Below are 24421 nucleotides of genomic sequence, written 5' to 3'. Positions count from 1 at the left end.
GAGATGTGCAGCACTGTAAATCCTCTCTCTCTCTCTCTCTCTGAGTATACGTTCTCATAGCTGGGTATTGCCCCAGTTCATACATCATGTATTTTCATGCTTTTGGATGCATGATGAAGGATGATGCAAGAGCTCAAGTGATTTTTCTCAAGAATGATAATAGATCAAGGGTTTCTCTTTAAACATGTATGCATGTATTATCAAAAATATGAACACATGTTCCACCTGTATTGTTACTTTTCTGCATTTCCATTAATTTTGGGCAGCAGGTTTTCTAAACTGTGATTTTAGGTTTGTTGTTTTATGGGTTGTCCTGGATCAGACTTTTAAAACTGGATAACCCGCTTCTTCACTGCATCTCACCGATTGTCATAGTTACAGCGAATCCCCCGCCTTAGCTGAGTGACACTTGCTGTTCAATAGTTATTGATTTATTTAAAAATACCCCATGCCCTGTGTTCTTCTTCTGGTCCTGTTACAATCCACTCATAAAGCAATATATATGAATGCATTATTTGCTGTTTGCAAGATTAAAATATGTCAGCACATTAGTATGCTCACTACCTTTTAAATCGGATGTTACTATGTGCATGACCCATAATCGTCTTAGTAAATGTACATCATTAGTATTGCATTGTAAATTCCCTTTGGTAATGTAAATCTTAATGTAAAGTTCTCTTTGTCTTAATTAAGTGGCCCTTTGCTTCAGGATATTTGCAAGAGTTATCATCAAAAGAAGAGCTTCCTAATACATTAAGCTAGTGTACATTGAAAGTCAGTCAGGATGTTCTCAATGCCAAACCGAGCCTTGAGTCTCAGCCAGATTCATCACCGTTTCTTTTTTAGGATAGTGGGGGAAACAGGCTTAAATGACGGTACTCTAATACCCAGCTAACAGGCCATCCTGAGCTGCCTCAAAATCCATGATGCTGTCAAAAGTGATTCAAAGTGGCCTATTTCTAGTGATAATGCACATAAATGTAGAAAGGAATAATAATTCTGAATAGAGTGCTGTAGGAATGAGTACTAAAGCCTTAAAAGGAACTGCTTTCATCGTCCCAAAGTCAAAAGGTTTCTAAGTTAAATGCCTAAAATAAGGTCTGTGGTTAACACAAGCTCAATATATTTTCATGCTTTATTCAACAACACTAAACATGTCATTACTACCCCGCTTTTTACCCCAATTTTTTATATACTTTTAAATGTATTTAAAAAGTGGGACTACAGAGGTCTTCAGGGTGATTCAACGTCATCACACAGAATAGGAAAAGGCTTTTACTCACTAGTTTGCTTTTACCATGTTTATAAACACACTCCTGCAGACTGTTAGTCAATTAATTAGATCATTAGAATTAGTCAATTTGTAGATTCTAAAGAGTTGTCAGAAGTATAATAGTGGTGATGTTGAAATCACCGGTTGTATTTAGCCTTCAGAATTCTTAAAAGTTGCATTCATTTGTGAAGATTAGCCTGACGAACTAAAAGGGTATGAACTGTAAACCTTTGTTGGTCACAGAGCTTATTTTTTCTAATAATCCAAAGCCATTGAAAAAAATTGTATTGGATTTTTTTTTGAGGGAACCAGGGTGATGTTAACTTCTGGGTTGGTCTGCAAAAATATGGCAGTGATTTATAGATGGATGCTGCGTGACTGCTGCTTTTGCAGAGCTGTGCATACAAAGAAAGTCAGTGAGGTCCAAAACAACCTTGAACCCAACAGAATTGGGTTCAAAATTGAAGGACAAAAAGTCATTCAGGTTTGTAACAACATTAGGTTGAGTATATGATCATTTAATTTTAATTTTGGGATGAACAAGTCCTTTAAAATGCTGTTAAAAACACAGAGATTCACTGATAATCACAATCTAACAGACTCTGAGGCTTCTTGGCACCAAGAGTCTCAGCCGGCAGGATGCTGAGCCAAGAATAAATCATTCACCATGTTGACATCCTGAGCACTGTAGCATCATTATCACACCCCATGCATATATCTCTGGAGTTCGCAGGAGGAAGCTTCCACCAATACATAATATATGTGAGTTTCATGAGAAAGACAAGGAGATTAGAATACAAAGATCAAGTCTCTCTATAGCGCTTGACATTGACATACAGATCTTGAGATTTCATTTCTTTGTCTTTTTTTACCTTTAACCTGTTGTCTGTCCCTTTCCTCATTTCATACTACTTACCCTCTCGTCTTCACTGTGATGAATGAGAACTAGTATCATTTATGATGCTATGAGTCAAAGAGGAGGCGAGCACACGACACATGTCTATTTTGAATTCCCAGGCAGTGTCCCTTTAGTCCCCCACTCCAGAGATTATCTCTCAAAACGTGTAGGAGAGAGTCCTGTATAATCATACGCTTCCCGAGAAACCCTTTCGCAAACACGGACCCCCTCCGAGGCATCTCTGCCCCCATTTCGCATAAGACAGACGTATAGAAATTAATAACATGGTTAATGGAGTCATAATGGTATCTTATAATTATAGGGCAGACGAAACCTGAGATTTCCTTCACGTAGAGATGTGCTTCCTCCCTGTTGAAATGTACCACGTCATGGTGATTCCTTTCAGGGTGTACAGTTACACATGAACCATCTTGTATTTTCACACTCTTGGACCGTTTTCCAAGTGGAGGGAGTTTGCCGTACCCTGCGAGTTTAGTTTAACAATGAATTTTGAATGAGTGCCAAACTGCCAAATAGGCTGCTCATTCTCATGGTTAACATACTACCTGGATGAGTAGGTTTCTATAGCAACCCCAAAGTCCCCTCCCCCACTGTAAAGCGAACATGAGCACGCAATGCATACCGCTTTGACTTGCCAGGAATGATACTGTCACTTTGCCAGTCAGGCAGTGCGAGTATTTACCGTACAGTGTTAATAGCTCAGAAAAATGATCTGCATTTTCCCGTTCTTCTCATTAAATTGGAGGTGCTGTCTTGGTGTGATGAGGCTGGTTTGGGTGAAAAAGCCCTCGGTTTAGGAAAGCTCAGCCGTGTAACATGTTGACACAGATGAACCGGTTGTTACTTCCACACCACTAGGTTTAAGCTCCCAGCTGTTTCTTCTCTGCCCCTGCCTGAAGAGCCCTAATGCTACGCATAAGTGCTTTAAAACACTGTACTGTACTGGGATTGGCCCAAGACGCTGTCAGTCCTGAACAGAATCTGCTGAGAATCAGGAAAGCTCGTCTATCTATTGCATTAAATGATTCAGACCATTCCTAGACGTTCAGGAACTCTGTAAATGTCCATTATAAAGAATGTAATGGACTGTTGACGTCACATATATAACTGAATTGTAATTTGTGCACCAATCGCATAATAATACTGTATATACTGTATATAGTGCATGCATCTATCCTTATCTTTTCATTTGTGTCAGGTTGTTGTTGCATTTGAGTAAATATGGGATTGTCCTTGGTTGAGGTCCTTTTATAGTATCTGGAATCTGCTTCAATGCAGTCCTTTTAGCTAAATGATAAAAATCACTATATCTTCCATGTATTCTGTTATAAGATGTGTATTTTAAATCTTATCAGTTAAATCATTCATGTTCTTTATTTTTTGTTTTTCATCACTGTAGGAGTCAGAGGTCAACGAGCGGAGGAAAAGGTGTCAGATCCTTGAGAGAGAAGTGAAGAATAAGGCATTAGAATGTAAGACTTTGGTGAGTACAAGTCATGGCTGATAATGTCAGAAAGTCATTTGTGATCTTCTGGTGCACTCCATAAAGTGTAAACCACAACTGATACACTGGTCTGTACACTTTAAAGATTGAAAGCTGTTCTCCTGGGTATTTTTTCAGAAATACATGTCCTTCCATTTGCAAAAGCTTTCAATGCTCTCAACAGCCAAACTTGTTGCTCAAGAGACCTTTGTCTTTGCTAGTCATTCTCTCTTCAAACTTGTTTCAGACAAGTTTCCTGAGCACTCCAGTCTTTTATTAACATGCCACTGGGGTGTCAAAGGGAACAATTTTGTTGTATTTTATTTTTCATTTTTATTTTGCTTTTATTTAAAAAGTACTACTGCTAAACATTCAAAATACAATTATTTTAGTTTTGTGTATTTTCTTTGCTTTTTTTTATTGTTTTAAAATAATTTAATAAATAATTATAAAAAAATACTGCTAAACAATCACAAAGTTTTTTTTTATTTTATTTAAATTTTATAATTTTTTATCCCTAACCCCAATATTCAGATTTAAAGCATAACCCTCAACTGTCAAAGTACTTCTGTAAATTGAAATTGACATGATGATGATGATGATTAGCCATTCAGTCATATCCGAATCTTGGCGATCCTTGGCGAATACTCGCCATGCTTTCCGATCTTCTACTTTCTTTTTCAGCTGTTCAATGCCTAACTCTGTGTCGCTTCTAATGATATCAAGCCATTGTGTTTTTGGCGGCCTCTTTTCCTTTTTCTGCAAACTATGCCAAGCATCATTACATGTTCTAGTGAAGCTGTTCTCATAACGTGGCTGAAAAAGGTAAGATGCAGTTTTGTAATTTTGCCTTCAAGTGACATCTCTGGTTGTATACATTTCAGGACATCTCTATTGGAAACTCTTGCTGTCCATGGTATCCTCAAGAGCCTTCTCCAGCACCATAACTCAAAGGCGTCTATCCTTCTTCGATTGTTTTTTTTTCACAGTTCAGCGCTCACATACGCACAGTATAATGATATAAAAAATGCAATTGCCTGGACTAGTCTACATTTGATTGTAAGATTGATGTGTTTACTCTTACAGATTAATTGCATGCTTAGCATTGCATTACGTCCTAATGATATTCAACGCTTAAAGGGTTAGTTCGCCCAAAAATGAAAATTATGTCATTAATAACTCACCCTTATGCTGTTCCAAACATGTAAGACCTCCTTTTATCTTCGAAACACAGTTTAAGATATTTTAGATTTAGTCCGAGAGCTCTCAGTCCCTCCATTGAAGCTGTGTGTACGGTATACTCTCCATGTCCAGAAAGATAAGAAAAACATCATCAAAGTAGTCCATGTGACATCAGAGGGTCCGTTGGAGTTTTTTGAAGCATCAAAAATACATTTTGGTCCAAAAATAGCAAAAACGACGACTTTATTCAGCATTGTCTTCTCTTCCATGTCTGTTGTGAGAGAGAGTTCAAATCAAAGCAGTTTGTGATATCCGGTTCGCGAACGATTCATTCAGTTCACCAAATCGAACTGAATCGTTTTAAATTATTCTGAAAGAGGAAAATGGTGAGTAGAAGATGGAGAATACACCCCTTTTAATTCTGAACCATTCTTTGTCATCATACTGCACTCGAACAACAGCTTCTTGATCTGTATAATCTTATCACCTGGGTCAGATGAGGTGATATTCCCAATTTTTTAAGTACCGTCCATAGCTTATCATGTTCAACACAATCAAAAGCCTTACTGGAGTCAGTAAGACATCCTTTTTGAAATTCATTGCATTTTTCAATGATCCATCGCAAATTAGCTATATGGTCACGCGTGCCACGACCTCAGCGGAAACCAGCCTGCAAATCAGTTGGCGTTGCAGAATGAGTTTTAGAAGGATTTGGCTTATGTGAAGGATCAAGGCATTGACATAAGTATTTAATTATTAATCATTTGAATAGATTTTTCTATCAAGGTTTGCATATTGATATATTTAAAGTGAAGGATTTGGACAATAATCTTCTGCAGATTTTAAAGCCTTTGGACTACACGAGAGCTACATTTTAAATATAGGGTCTCACATGCGTAAAGGTCACGTAAGATACCCAACATCTCCCTATTGTTTTTATGAATGAAGCTACCACACACCACCTCATTAGTGGAGATCCTGTGGGTGTTTAATGGGAAAGCACAGGAATAGCACGTCTGATCTGAAAGTACACGCTCCTTGGTGGCAAATGCTCAAATGTGCTTTCAAGATTCCCTGAGAACCATCTTTATCCTTTTATGTCAACGATGTTAATTTAAAAAAACCTTGTGTTCCAATTAAAGTAGCACCGCTGGCCCAACAGTTAATTTACTCTAATAATTTTTATGAGCTGGGGGGCGTTAATTAGCGTGTTTCATGAGAAACGTGCTTTGAATCTTGTAGAGATGCCATGTCAAGAGGTCACAGAGATGGTTGCTCTAAATAACAAACAGCTGTCTATTTGGATCAAATCTGTCTAATGAGCATTTTTTTCATCATTGCGTGACAAACAACTGAAGTGCCTTATTTGCTTATAGCGGTACATACATTAGTGCACTGACAGTATAAGGGAGGATGTGGCCTCCCTCCCGACCTCCTGTAGCTGTCATGGCAACCACCTGCTCTCAGCGGGAGAGGAGCCCTGAGCTTTCACAGCAGGATCAGAGGCAAAGATTTCTGTTTGTTACAGGTACAGACTGAAGATGTCACCTAAGATTGACAGATCTGCCACTGTAAGCTGCATGTTTAAGAACTGAATGTATTGTCTACACAAACGTGCACAGAGCAAACCTGTTTTAGTAAGATTGAGTGTAGTACTCAGTGCGCCAGTGCCATTACCTCGGTACAGCAATGGATGTATGGATAGTTGGATAGAACTTGGCATTCTGTGCTCTATCAAAAACTATTTTGGTTATTTATTCAGCACTTTTAGTCTCATGACATTGTCTAAAGCATTAGAGGCACAAAACCCAAAGTATTTTATGGGATCAATTTTCTGCCAAAAATATTGCAGTCAAGGATACAAAAATTAGCGTGAAAACTAAATGTAAAAATGCAAGTAAAATATATTGCACAGAATTTAAAAATAAAAGCAAAGTTTTCAGAATAGCAAACAATGGTCATGACTAGAAAAATAATAAGCTTAAATAAAAAAATTAGTAACGCATAAAAGTATGAATCAAACTTTAAACACATTTAAAATCACATTGCATAAAACTGAAATATTAATACAAAACTGTTCGACTTTCACACAAAATCATGTTTTCCCTGTTTATATTTCTCAGTTTTTGTGCTCTCAGATATTTTATTCTCATATTTTACATTTTTGTATGCTTATGCGGTTTTTCACTTTCCTCTCTTCCACGTCCTTCACTTGCTTTTCCAAATGTTGCAGTTTGAATTTGATGTAAATCAGTGAAATATGTTTGATAAAGAGTATCTAAAATAAAAATTAACCTAGCATGACAAGTAAACAATCTCATTTCATTTTCTCCATGTCTTATCTCTTATTTTCAGTTTATTAAACAAATGTATTTTTTGTTTCATTTATAGATAAATAATTATACATTATATCCATTATATTATATTTTTTAATGTTTATTGTTAGAAAATAAAAAAAATACTGCAAGGCTATTTACAAGCATTTAAAAGTCATGTATTTATTTAATTTAAAAACATAAATGTTATAATTATAAATTAGAATATTTGTTTTATTTATATATAATTATAGGTCTATGTTAATATAATATTTTACACTATATTTTAAATATTGACTTCTACATACAGTAACGTGTCTCTTTTTTTTGGCAAACGTGATCAAAACATTGTCTGGATTTAACAAAAAAAAATGTGCTCAGTTCATTTGGTTTAACATAAGTGAAATGTATTGAGAATCTCTTCACAATTCAACTTGACCAGCAGATTTACCGTATCCCAGAGCTCTGTTTCTCCTGTTATATGTCTGTGGTTGTATAACAACACCCACGCACCCTATATGCATCCACAATGCTGCAGTGGTTGGCCATGTAAAGAGCCTCATCTCAGTGAATGTTGTGGAAGGATGAGTAAAGCTTTTCTGAGCAGCTGCAGAACCAGGGGCCAAACTGGAGGGTGGGGATCAGGCAGTCGTGTCTGCTCGAATTAGTCCATTCTTGTGGCACGCTTTCACTCTCTCTCTTCCCAAGACCGCCTCCTTCTTTCGCCGTTTTGCTTCTTGATCCATCCATATGGAAATCCGAAGCAGGATTCCTGGGTATGATACGTGCCGCTGCTTTAACTTACATCCCTGTGAGAGTTTCAGTTGATAATCCCATGGTAGTCTAATATTTACCACATTAAAGCTGCGTTTAATCAGCCGTGACTGCGCAGCGAACTGCATATTTTTTACTCCTGGTTTCAATGCGCAGCCAGTTCAGTGGCCTCTTAAAGTTCCCTTGAGCAGAGGTTAAAGACTGTCCTTTCATATGAGGTAATAGAACATGATGGCTGAAATGTTCCCAAATGTACAGTATATGCGGATATGCTACACGTGATCCCGTGGGAGGTCTGCGGTGGTCACCGTTTGTAGGCAGCGGAGTGTGCGTGGCCCTCGTGTGCAGTAGCTGTCTTGTCCGGGGTTACGCTGTGGTTGACAGACAGGGCTTCTGACAAGAAAGTTCAAATGCTTCTCTAGTTGCTGTTGAGCAAACCTGCCACCTGATATACTGTGGCATGTGAGCCTGTCAGGATGGGACAGGATGCTGAGTCAGTGAGAAAGCTTCATGAGATAGACGGCTGTGTTGAACAATCAAATAAGGGGGTTTGAAATGACTTTCTGACCTTCCTCTCGTGCATTTATGGGTAGATATAGTGCAGTGAAATACAATTTGTCTGCTCAGAAGTGAGTTGATTTTCATTGCCTTTCTCATTGTCTGTTGCCATGTCTTTAAGTTTTTTCTACCACTGATGTCATATGGACTATTTTACTCCCTTTCTGGGACGTTTCAGTTGTATTGCTGTCTAGCTTTCGGATTTCATCATAAATATCTCAATTTATGTTCTGAAGATAAACAAAGGTCTTACGGGTTTAAAATGACATGAGGGTGAGTAATTAATTACAGAATTTTTAATATGAAGGGACATCTGCAAGTAAGTTATTTGTTGGTTGACTCCCACATAAACAAAAAATTCAGCTCCTCTGTAGCTTTCCAAACATTTAGATGTTTTTGGAACCAGCCAACATTGAAACATTGGCTTAATGGTGTGAGTGTGGGGCGGCGCTCTGTTTAAGTATCCGACCAATGGCAGAGAGGGGAGTGTTTGGGAAACCTGTTTGAAACATTCATTATTTTTGCAGTTTCATTTAGTGATGCTTGTGGCGAAAAGAATTATACACTTCAGAAAAGAAGCGTAAATGGCCTCAATCCAATTAAAAAGGTAATCTACCAACAAATTGAATCCTGGTCTGTGGTAATTGCTGCATAGTGCCATTCTCCATGAAGTATTGATTAATTTTTCATACATGCTGTGCTAGAGGTTTTGAGATTTGGGTGGCTCTTTAAACACAGCCAGTGATGAATGACTAAATGAGCAACCATTCTCTGTAGGCTAAAGATATTTGTGTTTTCATCGCCCATGGGTTTGTGAATTCTCTAATCAGTCACATATATGTACCCTGTTGTTCACAAGGAGATTCATATATTTATCGTTGGATGATACGGCTTGATGACTTGGTCTTAAATAGTATTTATCTGCAGTTGCACTTCTCATTGATACTGTCGATAGATAGATAGATGACATTGAGCTGACTCCTTTTTTCTTTTTCCTCTTGACAGAAGAATGAGCTTCAGGATGCTTTGCTGGAGAGAAAACGGCTCAATCGTGAGCTGCTTAGTCACACCCTGAAGGCCACACAGTATGAGAAGGTAAGAGAGATGGTCAGCATCACATGCCAACTGAGCCAGATCAGTGGCTGCTCATTACATGGCTCTTTTAGGATGTGCCCAAAGGGTTCTTCTCTGCTTCTCATCGGCAGTATTGATCTTATCGCATCCCTTTCTGGTCAATATATCCTCCTTGTTTGTTTTGACCAGATCTTGTTCAATGAAACTGTAAAGGGCTTTGCCTGTATGCATTTATTATGGTTTGAAATCAGCCTCTGTGATGTGACAAGCATGCCCAAATGCGCAATAGAGATGATCATAAAGTGAAAGTGACACCCAAATAGGGTGAGTAGTGAGTAAATGTGAGTAGAGAATCTGCAAAGAAGTGGATATTATTCTAACACAGGACAGCTGAGTGTGGCATTTCATGGCACATGGCACATTTCATGGAAAGGTTTGGCGGTCCCTTTCCGAATAATCTGCAGGCTGCTCTTCTCCGCTAACAGCAAAAAGGGCCATCTGTCACAACCCCAGACAAGTGTCTGAGATAAAATGTCTTCTGTTTAATCAGGTAGCGCTGCCCGCTCCCATTCCCATTCCCTCAATGATCAAAGGCTCATTTCCCAGCATTCAGCGGCGCTAACAAGCATGAGGAGAGTAGGTAAATAACCCCAAGTGGGACGGGTCAGTTTGTCACACGCTTTGGCACCAGACACAATCTCATATACCAATCCTAGATCGATATGAGATGCGAATCAACATCCCCGTTTCTCTCAGCCTGAGCGGATGAAATGTGTGCTAATAAATAAGAGTACGGGCGTGTGCCAGAATGATGCCGCCACAAGTGTGTGATATATTGAGTGGTAAATGTTGATTGGTGGATGGATTCATGTTTGACTGTGTCCTGAGTTTACCCTCTTCTTCTGCACTCATCAGAGTTCTCTGAGCTCTGCCAGCATCGTGAGTCAATGTAAAAGTAAAACATATTTTTGAACACTGAATCTTTATTTTTAGTGCTGTTGCCTTAGATACAAATCACCTGGATTTTATTATATAGCCTACTGTGCCGCAGAGTTATGTTTCAAGCCTTAGAGAGAATCACTGCACCTTTTATGAGAGTGAAAAATAACTACTGAAATAATCCATCAATATGACTAATTCTGTTTCAAAAAATATTCTGCTTAGACCCACACTCCGCTCTCAAGGTCCATTGTAAAACACATTTAAGCACTGTTGCAGAGTCAGCTATTTTCTTCCTTTTGTTGTAGTCATAATTAAATGTCCAACATCTGAAGTCTGGCCAAGGTTCCTCTATTAACTCTGCTTTTCATTGTTTGAGTGACAGTTGTATAAATTCAGCTGGATTTTTGTGAGTTAGGACAGTTTATGTACTCATTTTGTTTCCAACTCTTTTACTCTGTAGGTAAAGTCTGATTATGATCAGCTCAGGAAGGCTTTTGTTTGTGTGAGTCAAGAGAGAGACGCTGCCAGGCAGGAGAAGGCTCAGCTCCAAGACAAACTGGAGAACCTTGAACAGGTCCTTAAGGTAAGATCACCACTCAAATCCAACCAGCTTTCAATACATTTTGCATATACTGTATGCTTCTCAAACTTTAATCTTAAGAATGCCAATCATTTAGAAAGAGTTTTGAGGACAGAGACGTCCTTGAAAAATACTGACTGTTTATTATATCATTAGACTCCTTTTTACCTCTATGACAGCTTTTCTAGTATCTAATAAGCAATCTGTATTGTTTAGGATCATATTTCCTAATAGTAGGGTCTTGCTTTTAAAGGAAAAACTGATACCAGCTGAGATAATGATGTTTCATTTATCTGACTTGTTTCCGTCAGCGTCATGTTGCGGATTCATTGTTCAGTGAAAAGTGTTTCTGCACTTGTCTCTTTATTGACTGCTTGTGTCATGTGACTCGAGAGGAAGAAAGCTCTTATAACCAGAAATGAAATGAAATTGAAATGAAACATATGTATTTATTTATCCTACCTTTCTTAATGTTGACTGTGTGATAAATGATTACAGAAGAGATGAGATGGGAGAAAGAAGCTTAGGAGGAAACAAGGCTTTCTGTAAAATATCTGGATTCTTTTTGATGTTGTTTAAAGATGTATTTTTGCTCCTCAGAAATGCATAATCATTCCAGGTAGTGTTGCAGCAGCTGGACTGAAATAAATGATTTTTTAAAGGAAAAATAGAGCTTTTGAATTTCCGTCTGTACTGTTTGTTTGAACTTTCCATCTATTTAAATCTCAAAATTCTTAAAGGGATAGTTCACCAAAAATTAATTCTGTCATCTGTCATACTGACCCTCATGTCAATCCATGGCCTTTTTAATGGAACCAGAAAGAAGATAATGTTTTGATAAAATACCCCAGTGTTTTTTATTAGTATTTCCCCCCATGCAGTTAAAGAAAGTGGAGTCCAAAATAACGTGAGACAGCTGTCTGTAAAGAAACATTATTCAATTCAATTATATCTGTTATGTTTAAAGAAGAAAAACATGGTTTGAAATGACATACATTTAAATTGATGTAGCTATGTAGTGTATGATTTCTTTTGCTATTATGCTGCTAATTAATTTTATGTTAATTTGCATATTTCTTAAAAATATATTCATTAGTAAATACATAAATACAAAATACAAAATGAGTTGTTCCTGTCCTCTGAAGCTCTTCAACTGCTCTTATTTGAATGCATTTGCAAAGGATTGAGTGTATAGACATGTGAGTGTGTGAGGTGTCATCAAAGGAAAGAAAAGAGGCTTTAACTCCCTTGAAGAGGATGGAGATAAGAACATTGAGAGAAATGAGGGGGGAAAGATGGATCTAAGACCTTATAATCTTAAGCTTTTAAGCCTCACAACATCTGATATGCTTCAGTCCTACTCCTGTCCAGTTTAACTGCATCTTGAATAAAGGAGAAGGAAACCGAATCCAAACAGTCCATTAGCCATTGTTTATTGCTTTATATTCATCAGCTTTTATTGTAGCCTTCTCGGTTTTCTGTATTTTCACAGAACATGTTGTATTTACCAAGTGCTGCTCCATCAGTGGCTGTTGGTGTCATCTCTCACTGTCACTATTGCACTTAATGTGTCTGTTAAAGCCCCTGTGTGGTTATTCATGATGCTTTTTCCCAGATCTTGGTCCACAGCCTGAAAACAGCAGATTAGAACAGTGATCAATGGTTTGTTTTACAATGTACCTCTAAGGAAGCAGGAGTTTCTACAAATGTTTTTTCACATGTCCTAATTCTAATTGCCTTTTTTTTCTCTCTTTCTGTTTTTCTTTTCTTCAGCATATGCGAGAGGCTGCAGATCGGCGGCAGCAACTGGAGGCAGAGCATGAGAAGGCCTTGGCTTTCCTCAGCTCCAGACAGCAGGAGATCAATCTTCTACAGAAGGTAAGAACCTTAGTGAACCTCAAACTTGCCTGAACACACATATGAACTACAGTCACTGTATGTCCCATGGTTGATTTTTATTTATTTATTTAACAGATTGTATCTTTTGAAGGTTAAAACTAGCTTGCTATTTTTCAGATACCTTTTATGTATAGATGTTTAATACTTCAAATATTTTGTATATGTAATATCCTACCAAGCTGTCATTTATGTGGACAGGTGAATTATTTTTATTTTTTTACTGTTAGTAGGGCTGCAACAAATGATAATTTTGATAACTGATTCATCCAACTAGAACGATTAATTGACTAATAAATTATTTCACAGATAAATCAGTAGGTGTTGATCAATTATTCAGCTTTTGTAATTTATTATCATTGAGTTATACATATTTTCTACCTATTATTATATATTAAATATAGAGCTGCTTTATAGCAGAAGATCAGATTGTAATTCTAACGGAATGTGACACTGCAGATGTATTTTTCTCCTCAGAAATGCATGTTCCTGATGTAAAAGATTTTGTTTTAAAGAAAAAACTAAGTTTCTACAATGTTATATAAATAAACCTGACGTGACTTACAGGAGTGCCGATTGCAGACCAAGTGCAAATATCTGCAGTACTATAATCAGATGCTTTCTTAACTGCTATTTTCTCACAGCTGGCATCTTAGTAATAACATTATTTAGAGAAAAGCTTGCAGCACATATTTACATATTATTTTTAATGCTGCTCTCAGCACCGTCAGTATGTTCGCTAAACCACTGTTTGTGTATATCAAAGTAGTTTTTACCTCTAAACTACCTGCAAAACTACAAAACCACACTACTGATTTGGCTTCATTTGCACAATGCACAGCTCATAACCGCATCTTCTTCTATTAGACTGCAGTCTGGAGTGCTGAATTGCAACATTGCGCTGCAGCACCACACTGGTCAAACTGCATTATTGCAGGCCTTTTACACAATGCCATATGAGATCAAACGACTTTTCGTTTCGTTTCATTTTTTTTTTTTTTTTGTCAACAATTATTTCAGTCTTAATTTTTAGTTTATGATATAAAAAATCTTGAAACTTTAAAGATTTCAACTTCTAGCTATGAAATTGGATTTAGCAAGACAAAGGAGTTCGAAATGACTGCTTTTCAAAACACAGATCGCTACCATGAACCGGTTCAGTTCCTTGAGCCATCTTATTCATCTGTTATTTATTATTGTCATATCTAATGATCATGATACACCATCATTTTTTTTCAGTCCTACCACAGAAGTTGACATAAGGATAAGGAAATATTCTTCTGACATGGCAGCAAAATAGATATTCTGGCATGGTAGGGCTGGATAAAATCAGTGCAGTCACATAATAGGATCATGGCTGCAGAACTGTTTGCTTTTCTTTGTGTCTGCGGCCTTTCAGGAAGGAGCAGCGACAGGCAAACAAAGCAATTAGAGGCGACAGCAGACACCGCATCATTGCAGGTCCCTAGGGAGGGGTTTGAGAGAGCTTTTACCTCACTAACATACACAACACAGGCATATATGCACAAATGACTTGCTGATACAACTTACATGGCAATCAAAGCCTGTCTGTATCTTTCAGTTTCCAGTTTGCCTACAAACAAAGACTTTTCATTGTAATTTGACTCACTTATGAGTAACTGCTGTGAACTGTGACTCACAGATTTGCCCTTCAAATACTGAATTTTCCCTCTGGGATCAATAAATCTTTCTGAAATGAGACGAAGTAGCTTTGCCAACCAAATCTTGGCAAATATTTTAGAATCAATGTGAAATTATAATGTCCTGCTGACTTTGCAGTTACTTTCTGAGATTTGGGTTCAGTGGGTTTGAGTGAATGGAATCGCATTTGTACAGCTACGCTAAATATGCTATCTCTTATTTTCAGGTTCAGGTTGAAGCTGAAAAAGAGCACGAAGAAGTGGTGCATCTGCTAGAGGTAAAATATAATCTACTTTCTTTCCTTCTGTCCTATGGCATCCTACTATGAAAAGCCTAATTTACACTCCTGGCTTGGTCAGCAGAGTCTGCCGTTTGTGCAAAAGAAGCTGTCTACCCAAATGATCTGATAAACATAGAAGGGTCCGATGCAACCTGTCTGGATTCCTTACGTGTCTGATAAAAGACCTCCGTGTCTGACAGTCAGTCCAATCTGAGAAGCTTCTGCTTGTCACATACTATCAGCGTGAATTTCGAGGAGAACTTATGTCCCCTATGGGGTGTCCTTCAACAGTTTCCTTATTTTTATTACCTTCACAAATTTTGCCTTATCCCATCTTTAATATTCTTTTTATTATACCTCGCGATTTTGTCATTCAGTTTATCCTTTTATCCATAGTTGAATAATTTGTTTGTTTTGTGATATTTTTCATCTCTGACCCTTGCCATTCTGATTTATATATATTTTTTTCCCTTTTGTGTTTAAACAGCAATATGGACAAAATGCAGGTACACACACTCACTTATTCAGAGATTCTTTTGTAACCTTCCATTTCATTTTTTTTTCTCATGGGAAGCACACAAATAACATGCGCCTTGGCACTTTCAAATAATAATTCACCCAGAAATTAATGTCTTTTTGTCATAATTGACTAATTGATTCCAAACCCATCTGACTTTCTTCCAAAGGAATATTTTTGATGAATGTATTAATATATTCTTCCATATGAGTAAATTGAAGCTTTTTGGCTTTAAATAGGACACAAAAACATTATAAAAGCATCATAAAACTTGTCATTGTGATTTTTGCTATGCATTCAAATTTTTGAGACCATAGTTATGGCTTTGTGGGAAGAACACATTGAAATGTAAGTCATTATGAGGATAAGTAAATAATGATAGAATTTTCATTTTTGGGTGACCTGTCCCTTTAAAATCATTGCATTCATAGGTGTCCTTTGAGTATCTTTCCTGCTTCACTCAATCTTTGTGGCTGTGAATTGTTACTGCTAAAGAGTTAAGAGTTTGACAAATAAAATCAAGTTTCCATCAGGTCAGGTCTTCTTTGCATCAGGTCTTTTGTTGTTGGGGTGAAACTAGGACCTGATGAAATTATGTGACTGTATCAGTATTAAGGTCTGGTTAGATAATACACTTAATCGCGCGCACACAGAGGTTATTTAAACCACTAATGCCTTTGTCACTAAAAAGTGTTTTTCTACAGTGTCTCATGCATGACACAGTGTTCTAAAAACAAGGTTCTCAAGTTAAAACTAGGGATGTGTGCTACAATAATTATTGTTTAAAGATTTAATATTCTGTAGATTGCGTGTATGCCCCTTAGGATATCAGAATAAATAGGTTTATTTAAAGAGGAAAAAACAATTCCCATAACATGTTGTTATTGTTACAGGCTCTGCATCTGATCAAACTTTACAGCTACAAATTACAATATTGTGTTTGCTCAGTATTTTAGGTTGATAATCACTATGCTGCTATATATGCGTTTACAAGATTGTCAGTTTTTCTTTTCAGCCATATCATGTTAATAATTTCATATATTGTTGGGCATAATTTTGCATATTGGTGGTTCCTATGACAAAACCATTTGAGAACTGCTACAGTTCAGTGTATTTCATCAGTGTTTTTATTCCTGTGTATGATATAAATGATTTTATTTTATTTATATATCGTTTGTGTATTTCTTTCTTGTATATTCCTTATCCTGACTCCCAAAGGTCAAGGTTCATGACTTAGAGCAGAAATGCCGGACACAGAGTGAGCAGTGCAACATTTTGTCGAAAGAGCTGGAGAAATATCACCTGGGGTCAGACGCGGAGGATACACTCAACACTGACTCACAGGAGAAAAACTTGTGCAACAGTTACAACAGCCTGCAGCGCCAGGCAAAAAAAGGTGAGTAAAGCATTTTTCAAACAGATGGGGGTGTATTCTCTCCCACATGAACCACAGACATTTTAAGAGTATTGTGAGCAGTTTTTATAACACCTTTTAGAATTTCTGCCATTTCTTAAAGTGCCCCTAATTTAAATAAAAATGGCTTTTTTTTCCTTTTTCTTTTTTTTGGCTTATTAGCGTTTCATGCAACACATTGCATTTAAATCATACATTAATGTACCATAAAAGGGGAAACATTCACAATGCATAATAATTTTTAGTAAATAGAGTGCTGCAAAGATGATGTTATTACTTTTGTAGTCCAACTTTGATTTCCTCTACAAAAAAATAAATAAATATAAAAAATGCGTTGTGAGCAACAGAAGTTTATGATACTTACATGTTTTGTGCATCATGGATGGTAATCTTTACAAATTAACATCCAAAAAACCCTGCAACACTCTATTCTTAAATACTAAAAGAATACTACTACAACTAATAATCGTTATTATTATCATTATTATTAGAAAAACAGTTGGAAGGGAAATATTTATTATGGATTTTTTTAAATGATGAAATTGTCAAATGATGAATTGTTTTATACTGCCAGTGCCAAACATTAACCTCTAGTGATGTGTTTAGTAAATATTAAATAAATATTTAATTACAGATGTTATTACTTGCTGCATGCGTAATTAAGTAAATCATATATTTAAACACATCAGTTTAATTCCTTTCATTTTAAATAAATATATTTCATTTAATTGCCTTCTCGTTTGCCTAATGTTATTTTTTTCCCCACAGCCTTATTTCAATCCATTTCTTTAGATCCATCCTGTTGTTCAGTGATCAAAGTCATTGATTTCCATTATAACTCATGCTTGCAGGTGATGAGAGATCTGACAGATCTCCACTGGTCTCAGAACTGCTCATAGTACAGCAACACAAGAGAGACAAGCCCACCGTCCAAACCCAGAGTCGATCCAGCAGCCCCATGCAAGCATCCCTCTCAGAGGTTTGTCATGCGTCTCAGCTACACTGTGATTTAACCGGTTGCCGTGAGCAAATAACAGTGTCTGTTTATCTGTCTGTGTTTTACTCAAGAGAAAAAAATTGTGCTCATTTCATGCTTTTATAATTGGTCTCACTCTCTATAATTAGATCCATAAATGACCTCATATCGGATGTTGAAGATTGTCTGATGCTTTAGGAAAGAAAGTCAGTTGTTTATGTGAAAACTCAATCCAGTATTCCACTAAGAGTTTAGATGCCCAAAGTATGGAGTCAAACAATTCATTTAATAATTAGGTGAAGTGTGTAATTGTTTTGATGTTAAAATATTTCTCCTCTCTCAACTGTAAACCATTTGCATGTTGATTTTGCAAAAACATTGCATTGTGTAAACAAACATCATGACTCAACGCTGCTATCAACAATGATGTTTGAGCAGCTCAGCCAGTTTAACACAGTACAGTTGGCTCAACCATTGACAATGGCAAAGCCGAGTTGAAAACACTGTTTTTGCAGTTCAGTTTGGTTTGGCGATGCTGTTACCACCAAAGGAATTACACACTTCAGTCTTTTATTTTCCCTGTGTGAGAGATTGACATCAATGCAAATAGGTAATAATCATGTCCGCTCTGTGCACCTAATCATACATGAATCAAATCATCCATGAACACATGCATGCACTGTGCACACTGGGAGCAGGACGGGAAAAAATGGATGTTATGTAATGATCCTCACACAAACCCTGGCACTGTACGTTGACGTTAGGATGTTCAGTGTGGAAAAGATCAGGATCAAGTGTGTCAGCTGATTTCCTCTGTCCATAGATGGACAATGAGGTGAGCCCAGCTCCGAGGTCCAAGACAAGATACACAGGCCAGGTCCGTCTCTGCACTGCCCGATACAGGTATATTTCTTACCTCTTTTATCCAACTTGATATATATTATAAGGTTTTTTGTTTGTTCATTTGAAATATTTTGATTCTGCCAGGATTTATTTAAAAAATCAAAGTAACAGTAAAGATATTTATATGTTACAAAACATTTCTATTTCACATAAAAATGTCTATATATCATAGAATCCTGAAAAGAAAAAACAGTCCTGTTTTTCACCTGAATATATAGACGACACAACTGTGTATAAGAAATGTTACTTGAGCATTTATCAGCATATTAGAATGATTTCTGAAGGATCACATGACACTGAAGTAATGTGGTAATGGCTACTGAAAATTCAGCTTTGGCGTCACAGGAATAAATTACATTAATTATTGTATTGCATTAAAATAGAAAACGTTGTTTTAAATCTGCCTTGGTGAGCATAAGAGAATTTAATGTTTAATGTATAAAACATTAAAACAAATTTTTACTGCCTCCAACAATTTGAACAGTAGTGAACTCTTATATAATATATATACATATGTATGCATTAATGTGTGTATGTGTGATTATTTTGCTTGGTTCCTTGTTTTCTTTCCCTCTCACTCTTTTGGCCAGTTATAATCCCTACGATGGACCTAATGAGCATCCAGAAGCAGAGCTCCCTCTTGTGGCAGGGAAGTATTTGTACGTATATGGAAACATGGACGATGATGGATTTTATGAAGGTAATTGAGTTATGATACGATAGGTGTAATTATATTTGGAGAATGAATTAAGAAGCTACATAAACAACTCTCCAGTTGAATCTCCAATTGTCCAACATCTAAAAAATCCCAACAACATGTTTGCTAATGGACAAAAATAACTGACATAGATGACTAACAGTGAATTCAGTCATCACTTGGCAACATGTATTAAAATTACATGCTTACAAAATGGATCACAGTTACATTTTATGTAATGTGATCTGCTGCAGCTTATGAGATCTTTCTACTTCGGTTTGTTCCAGGAGAGCTCTTGGATGGCCAGCGTGGCCTGGTTCCCTCTAATTTTGTGGAGTTTGTCCAGGACAAGGAAAAGCCATCTATCGAGGGTGGAGAGGAGCAGGGCAGGCTGGAGCAGAGCTGTCTGAGCCTGGCAACCATAGATGGAGGCGCTCCTCTGGACAGCCTAAGCAGCGACGCTCTCAGCCACTGCAGCAACGGGACAGGCGCTCTGGATGGAGAGGAGCTGAGTGATGACATCGTGCCTTACCCCAGGAAGATAAACCTGATCAAACAGCTGGCAAGAAGTGTGATAGTGGCCTGGGAAGCACCTCTAGTGCCCCTTGGCTGGGGCAACATCAACTGCTACAATATCTTAGTGGATGGAGAAGTACGTTCCTCGGTGCCATTTGGAGGCCGGACCAAACTGCTTCTCGAAAAGCTGGACCTGGCTGCCTGCACATACCGTGTGTCGGTACAGAGCGTGACGGACAGGGGGCTCTCTGATGAGTTGCGCTGCACCGTGCTGGTGGGCCGCAATGTTGTGGTGGCACCCACCCATCTGCGCATGGATGATATTTTACGTGACTCTGCTGAACTTTCGTGGCTGCCTAGTGATAGTAACTACAGCCATGTTGTGTACTTAGATGGTGTGGAGCATGCTGTGGTTAAGCCGTGCTCTTACAAACTGCGTTTTGTGAACCTGAAGGCCGCCACAGTGTACAAAGTAAAAGTGTTGGCCAAACCTCACCAGGTGCCCTGGCACATGCCTCTGGAACAGAGAGAGAAGAGAGAGGCTGGGGTGGAGTTCTGCACCCAAGCTGCAGGTGAGATTCAACCATAGAATTGTTAAGATATTGCCCCAATATTAATTAATGATGTTTTTAATTATTAATTTATTGAACCAGCTCAAACTACACTAATGCACGGTATTTGATTGATTAACTGAAAAGTACTTTTTTCTAACAGTCATTTGTTTAAGAGTCTGTCTACATTGTCACGCTATGTGTTTTTAATTCACGTAAAAGAAACGGTTCATAAGTAATTTGTTTGTGAATCAAATGACACTGTTTCTTTTTCGGATTCACTTAAAGGGATAGTTGACCCAGAAATGAAAATTCTGTCATTAATTCTCATGTCATTCCAAACCCGTAAGATCGCTCATCTTTGGAACACAAATTAAAGATGCAGTAGGACATATTGAAAAATGCCAACATTAGCCAGATAACACTGAAAGCATACAACCCACCCTCCGTGCAAATTGCCGTCCAAAGCTACGCCCCCTGAACGTATATGCACACAGATGAGACGTCCAGAGACAACATTACTACAATACATCATATGTCATTCGCCAGTGAGCAAAATGTATAGTACCATTTGTAATAGAACTACAATACCAGGAAGGAAAGTCAGGTTGTTGATGTTTGCCTGCCATTCTCGATCTGTCTGCATAGCGCATGTGAACGTGCTGATGATGTATCTTTCTGCATGAACCAAAGTGTTCCACACTAGTTCTCAAAAGTGAAGCCATTGCATTTTGTTCGCCCACAGGTGGCTGGTCCCAGTGTAGGTCATAACCGCATCTGTGTAAAATGAAATTTTTAAGTTTTCAAAGATGGTTTTTGTCGTTTGATGTAGATTTTGTAAGTTCAAGTGTTCGTTTTTTAAAACAAGTTTGGTTTTAGTTAGTAAAGTGATGCTATTTAAACGGTAGTGTGACATCATAATTGACAGCTGTGATTGACAGCTTCTCTGAGTCAACTAGTGCGCCAACCTACTTTTTTTGGGGATCTTCAGGAAGAGATTAAAGTTGTATTTACCTCATTTTAACACAATCCTCTTAAACGGCAATCAGTAGACAAAAATTGGAGCAGTCAGGCTAATTTAAAAAGTGTCAGGGACTTGTATTTGCGATCAGAGTGTGTGCGGGACACGGCTCCAATTCGCTCACTACTGCACAGACTCTGGTCCCAAATCAGCACAATATGGCCGCGCACTATTGGGACACTGCCAGCTTCACTTTTCTTCAATAGAAGTGAGTGAAGGTGTGCCATCCATCTTTTTTTACAGTCTATGGTGTGAACAGGGTGCTTTATTCGTATGTGTTGTGATGCGGAGGAGAAGAATGGTTGAATAAAGTCGTTCTTTGTGTTTTCTTTGCGAGCAGGGTCTTAAATGTACTGTTGAGTTAGTTCAGCAGAATGCAGTGATGGGAAATGCTGAATAATCAGATTTTCCCATAACCACTGAAAATGTATTTTTGGATTATAAGAAGAATCGATGTCAGAATTGTTCAAATCTTAATTAATCCGAAAATCTGTACTTATACCCACTAAGGCTGACACACATATTGAACCATAATATCACACACAATCTCTTTTCAGATGCAAAAAAGATAGAAAACAGCTATTTTTGATCTGATTAGCACAACACTTAAAATAGTCACAGGCAACAGAAATGGGTTTAGTGAGGCTAATTGGATTAATTAATTGGCTGAAATGCTCAGGAACTTGGAAGTAATGCTTGCCCTTATACCATTATTCAGCTGTGAAGCTGTTTAAATGTCCTTATTACTGTACACTTGAGATCAAGTGAATGAATGCAGTGAACACAATCCTTTATAAAACATCATGTCTATAGTGTCAGGTATGTTACTGTAACTGGTGGTTATCTGTCCCTCCTCAGGACCCCCTCTGCCTCCTCAAGAAGTCCAGGTCCAATGTGGACAAGCCCCCGGTGTCCTCCAAGTTCGTTGGAAGCCACCTCCAATGACACCCATGGGAACCTCCAATGGTGCAAATGTCATTGGCTACGCAGTGTGCACTAAGGGTCAGAGGGTAAGAATCTGCATGCATCAGCAGTCTTATCTGGTGATGTTTATGTGACAGAACAGTTCTGGACAGCATGAAGGCTAAACGAGTCATCAAGACCTCTTTTTATCAAAAGTGATACTGATGCCCTCTGTTGGTGGAATTGGGTGATTCTAAACACTTGAATTCATTGTTTATGGTGGTTTTAGGTGATGAAAGATTCTCACACTAACAGTCTTTTTGTAACGTTATTTGGATGATTAATAAGGAGAATGTTGATTATAAAGGTGTTACCACATGCAGTCACAAAAAAAGGTCCCTTATCTATTGTTTCCTATTCAAATGACCAAATTTCGTCTGCAAAAATTTTCCTTAATAACTGTAAATGTAATGTCATTATAATGTTTATACTAATCCTGTTTCAGATTGCTGAGGTGTTGTATCCACTGGCAGACTATGTGGCAATAGAACTGAACCGTCTCCAGTGCTTGGAGGCCCGTGAGGTTATTGTCAGGACTTTATCAGCACAAGGGGAATCTCAAGACTCCCATGTCGCCATCATTCCAAACCACCTGCTGGTGCCTCTTCCGAAAACCCTTCCTCCTTCTCACCACATACAGTCACCTCTCCCACCCCAGCAGTCCCAGCCAATTGCTCCTCATCCCCAAATCCGGGCCCTTCCCCCTCACCCTGGACTACAACCACCCACCCATCTCCAACCCCTTCCTGTTCACCCCAACCAGCCCCCATCTCATGTCCATCCTCACCGTATGCCCCACCCCACACAGCCCTCTCCACCACACCCCATCCCTCAACCCCAGCCCACCATCTCAATGCCCCAGCCTCAGACATCCATGCCTATGCCTCAGCCCCAACAGCCCATGGCCATGCCCCAACCCCAGCCGACCATCCCCATGCTTCAACCCCAGCCAGCTATCCCGATGCCCCAGCCTCACATTCCCCAACTGTCCCTTCCCCAATCCCAAAGACCACTAAGTGCCAGAGAGCTGGAAACCAAAGAGCCAGGGCCTGGAATGCTTCATCATGGAGGGGGCCCACCTCAGCCATGGGAGCCTGGCTGCTCCCCATCAGGCATGCCCACAGGCCTGCCACATGGACACACCCTGGATGCCCCGGCCTGCCCGAACCGCCGCTCCCCGTCACCTCAAAGGATCCTCCCCCAGCCCAGGGGTACACTCATTCCTGACACTGTGGCCAAGGCTATTGCCCGAGAGGCAGCCCAAAGAGTGGCTGCAGAGAGTGGACGGGTGAGTCAAGTCAGCAAAAAGCATGTTATGTAAAGTAGCTGCAAACCAACTTTAACCCTAGAATGCATGACTCAAGAAACTTACAGGAGTCAAATTGACCCATATCAAATATCAATCTTTTTTTTTATTATTAAATCAGAAATAATTTCTTCTTATTTTTATTCCTCTTTTTATTGTTTTCTATATTTTCTATAAAAATGATTTTTTATATAGATTACGCAAAATATATATTTAATATTACAATTAATTATATATATATATATATATATATATATATATATATATATATATATAATTTTTATTGTCTTCCTTAGAAAAGAAAATTCATCATATAAAGCAATCATATCTTTTTACAAGTTTAAATCACTTAATATACATGGATTCATTTTACAACAACTTCTAAGATCTTTTTAAGTATTTTAGGTTTTGGTTACCTGGACTTTGAATGGAGGTACAGAAACCTCTCAGGTTTCATTAAAAACTGGAAGATTAACCAAAGTCTAATGCATTTGAAACTCCTTGAGAATGATTAAATGATGACAGTATTTTATTTTCTTCTACTTTTTTTTTTTTGGGGGGGGGGGGGGGGGACTATCCTTTTAAATTATTTAAGATTATATACTTACAGAATTATTAA

General features: G+C 38.1%; 1 protein-coding gene across 3 annotated transcripts in view; it reads left to right on the top strand.

Annotated features, from left to right (window-relative positions):
• The window catches only part of LOC127986489 (RIMS-binding protein 2), a 49922-nt gene that overhangs the window by 15461 nt on the left and 10040 nt on the right, over nt 1-24421 (top strand). For 2 of the 3 annotated variants that reach the window (XM_052588758.1, XM_052588757.1), the window contains exons 4-15: nt 3592-3675; nt 9510-9599; nt 10981-11103; nt 12874-12978; nt 14885-14935; nt 16674-16851; nt 17721-17848; nt 18669-18748; nt 19339-19448; nt 19733-20533; nt 22392-22543; nt 22942-23784. In XM_052588758.1, the coding sequence (XP_052444718.1) occupies nt 3592-3675; nt 9510-9599; nt 10981-11103; nt 12874-12978; nt 14885-14935; nt 16674-16851; nt 17721-17848; nt 18669-18748; nt 19339-19448; nt 19733-20533; nt 22392-22543; nt 22942-23784 (2745 nt within the window). Of the gene's footprint in view, nt 1-3591; nt 3676-9509; nt 9600-10980; nt 11104-12873; nt 12979-14884; nt 14936-15425; nt 15445-16673; nt 16852-17720; nt 17849-18668; nt 18749-19338; nt 19449-19732; nt 20534-22391; nt 22544-22941; nt 23785-24421 lie in introns of those variants that run through there. The other variant, XM_052588759.1, reaches the window with a different exon arrangement.

The sequence above is a fragment of the Carassius gibelio genome, chromosome B21 (assembly GCF_023724105.1).
Source record: "Carassius gibelio isolate Cgi1373 ecotype wild population from Czech Republic chromosome B21, carGib1.2-hapl.c, whole genome shotgun sequence".
NCBI lineage: Eukaryota > Metazoa > Chordata > Actinopteri > Cypriniformes > Cyprinidae > Carassius > Carassius gibelio.
This window is presented reverse-complemented; position numbering and strand designations above follow the sequence as displayed.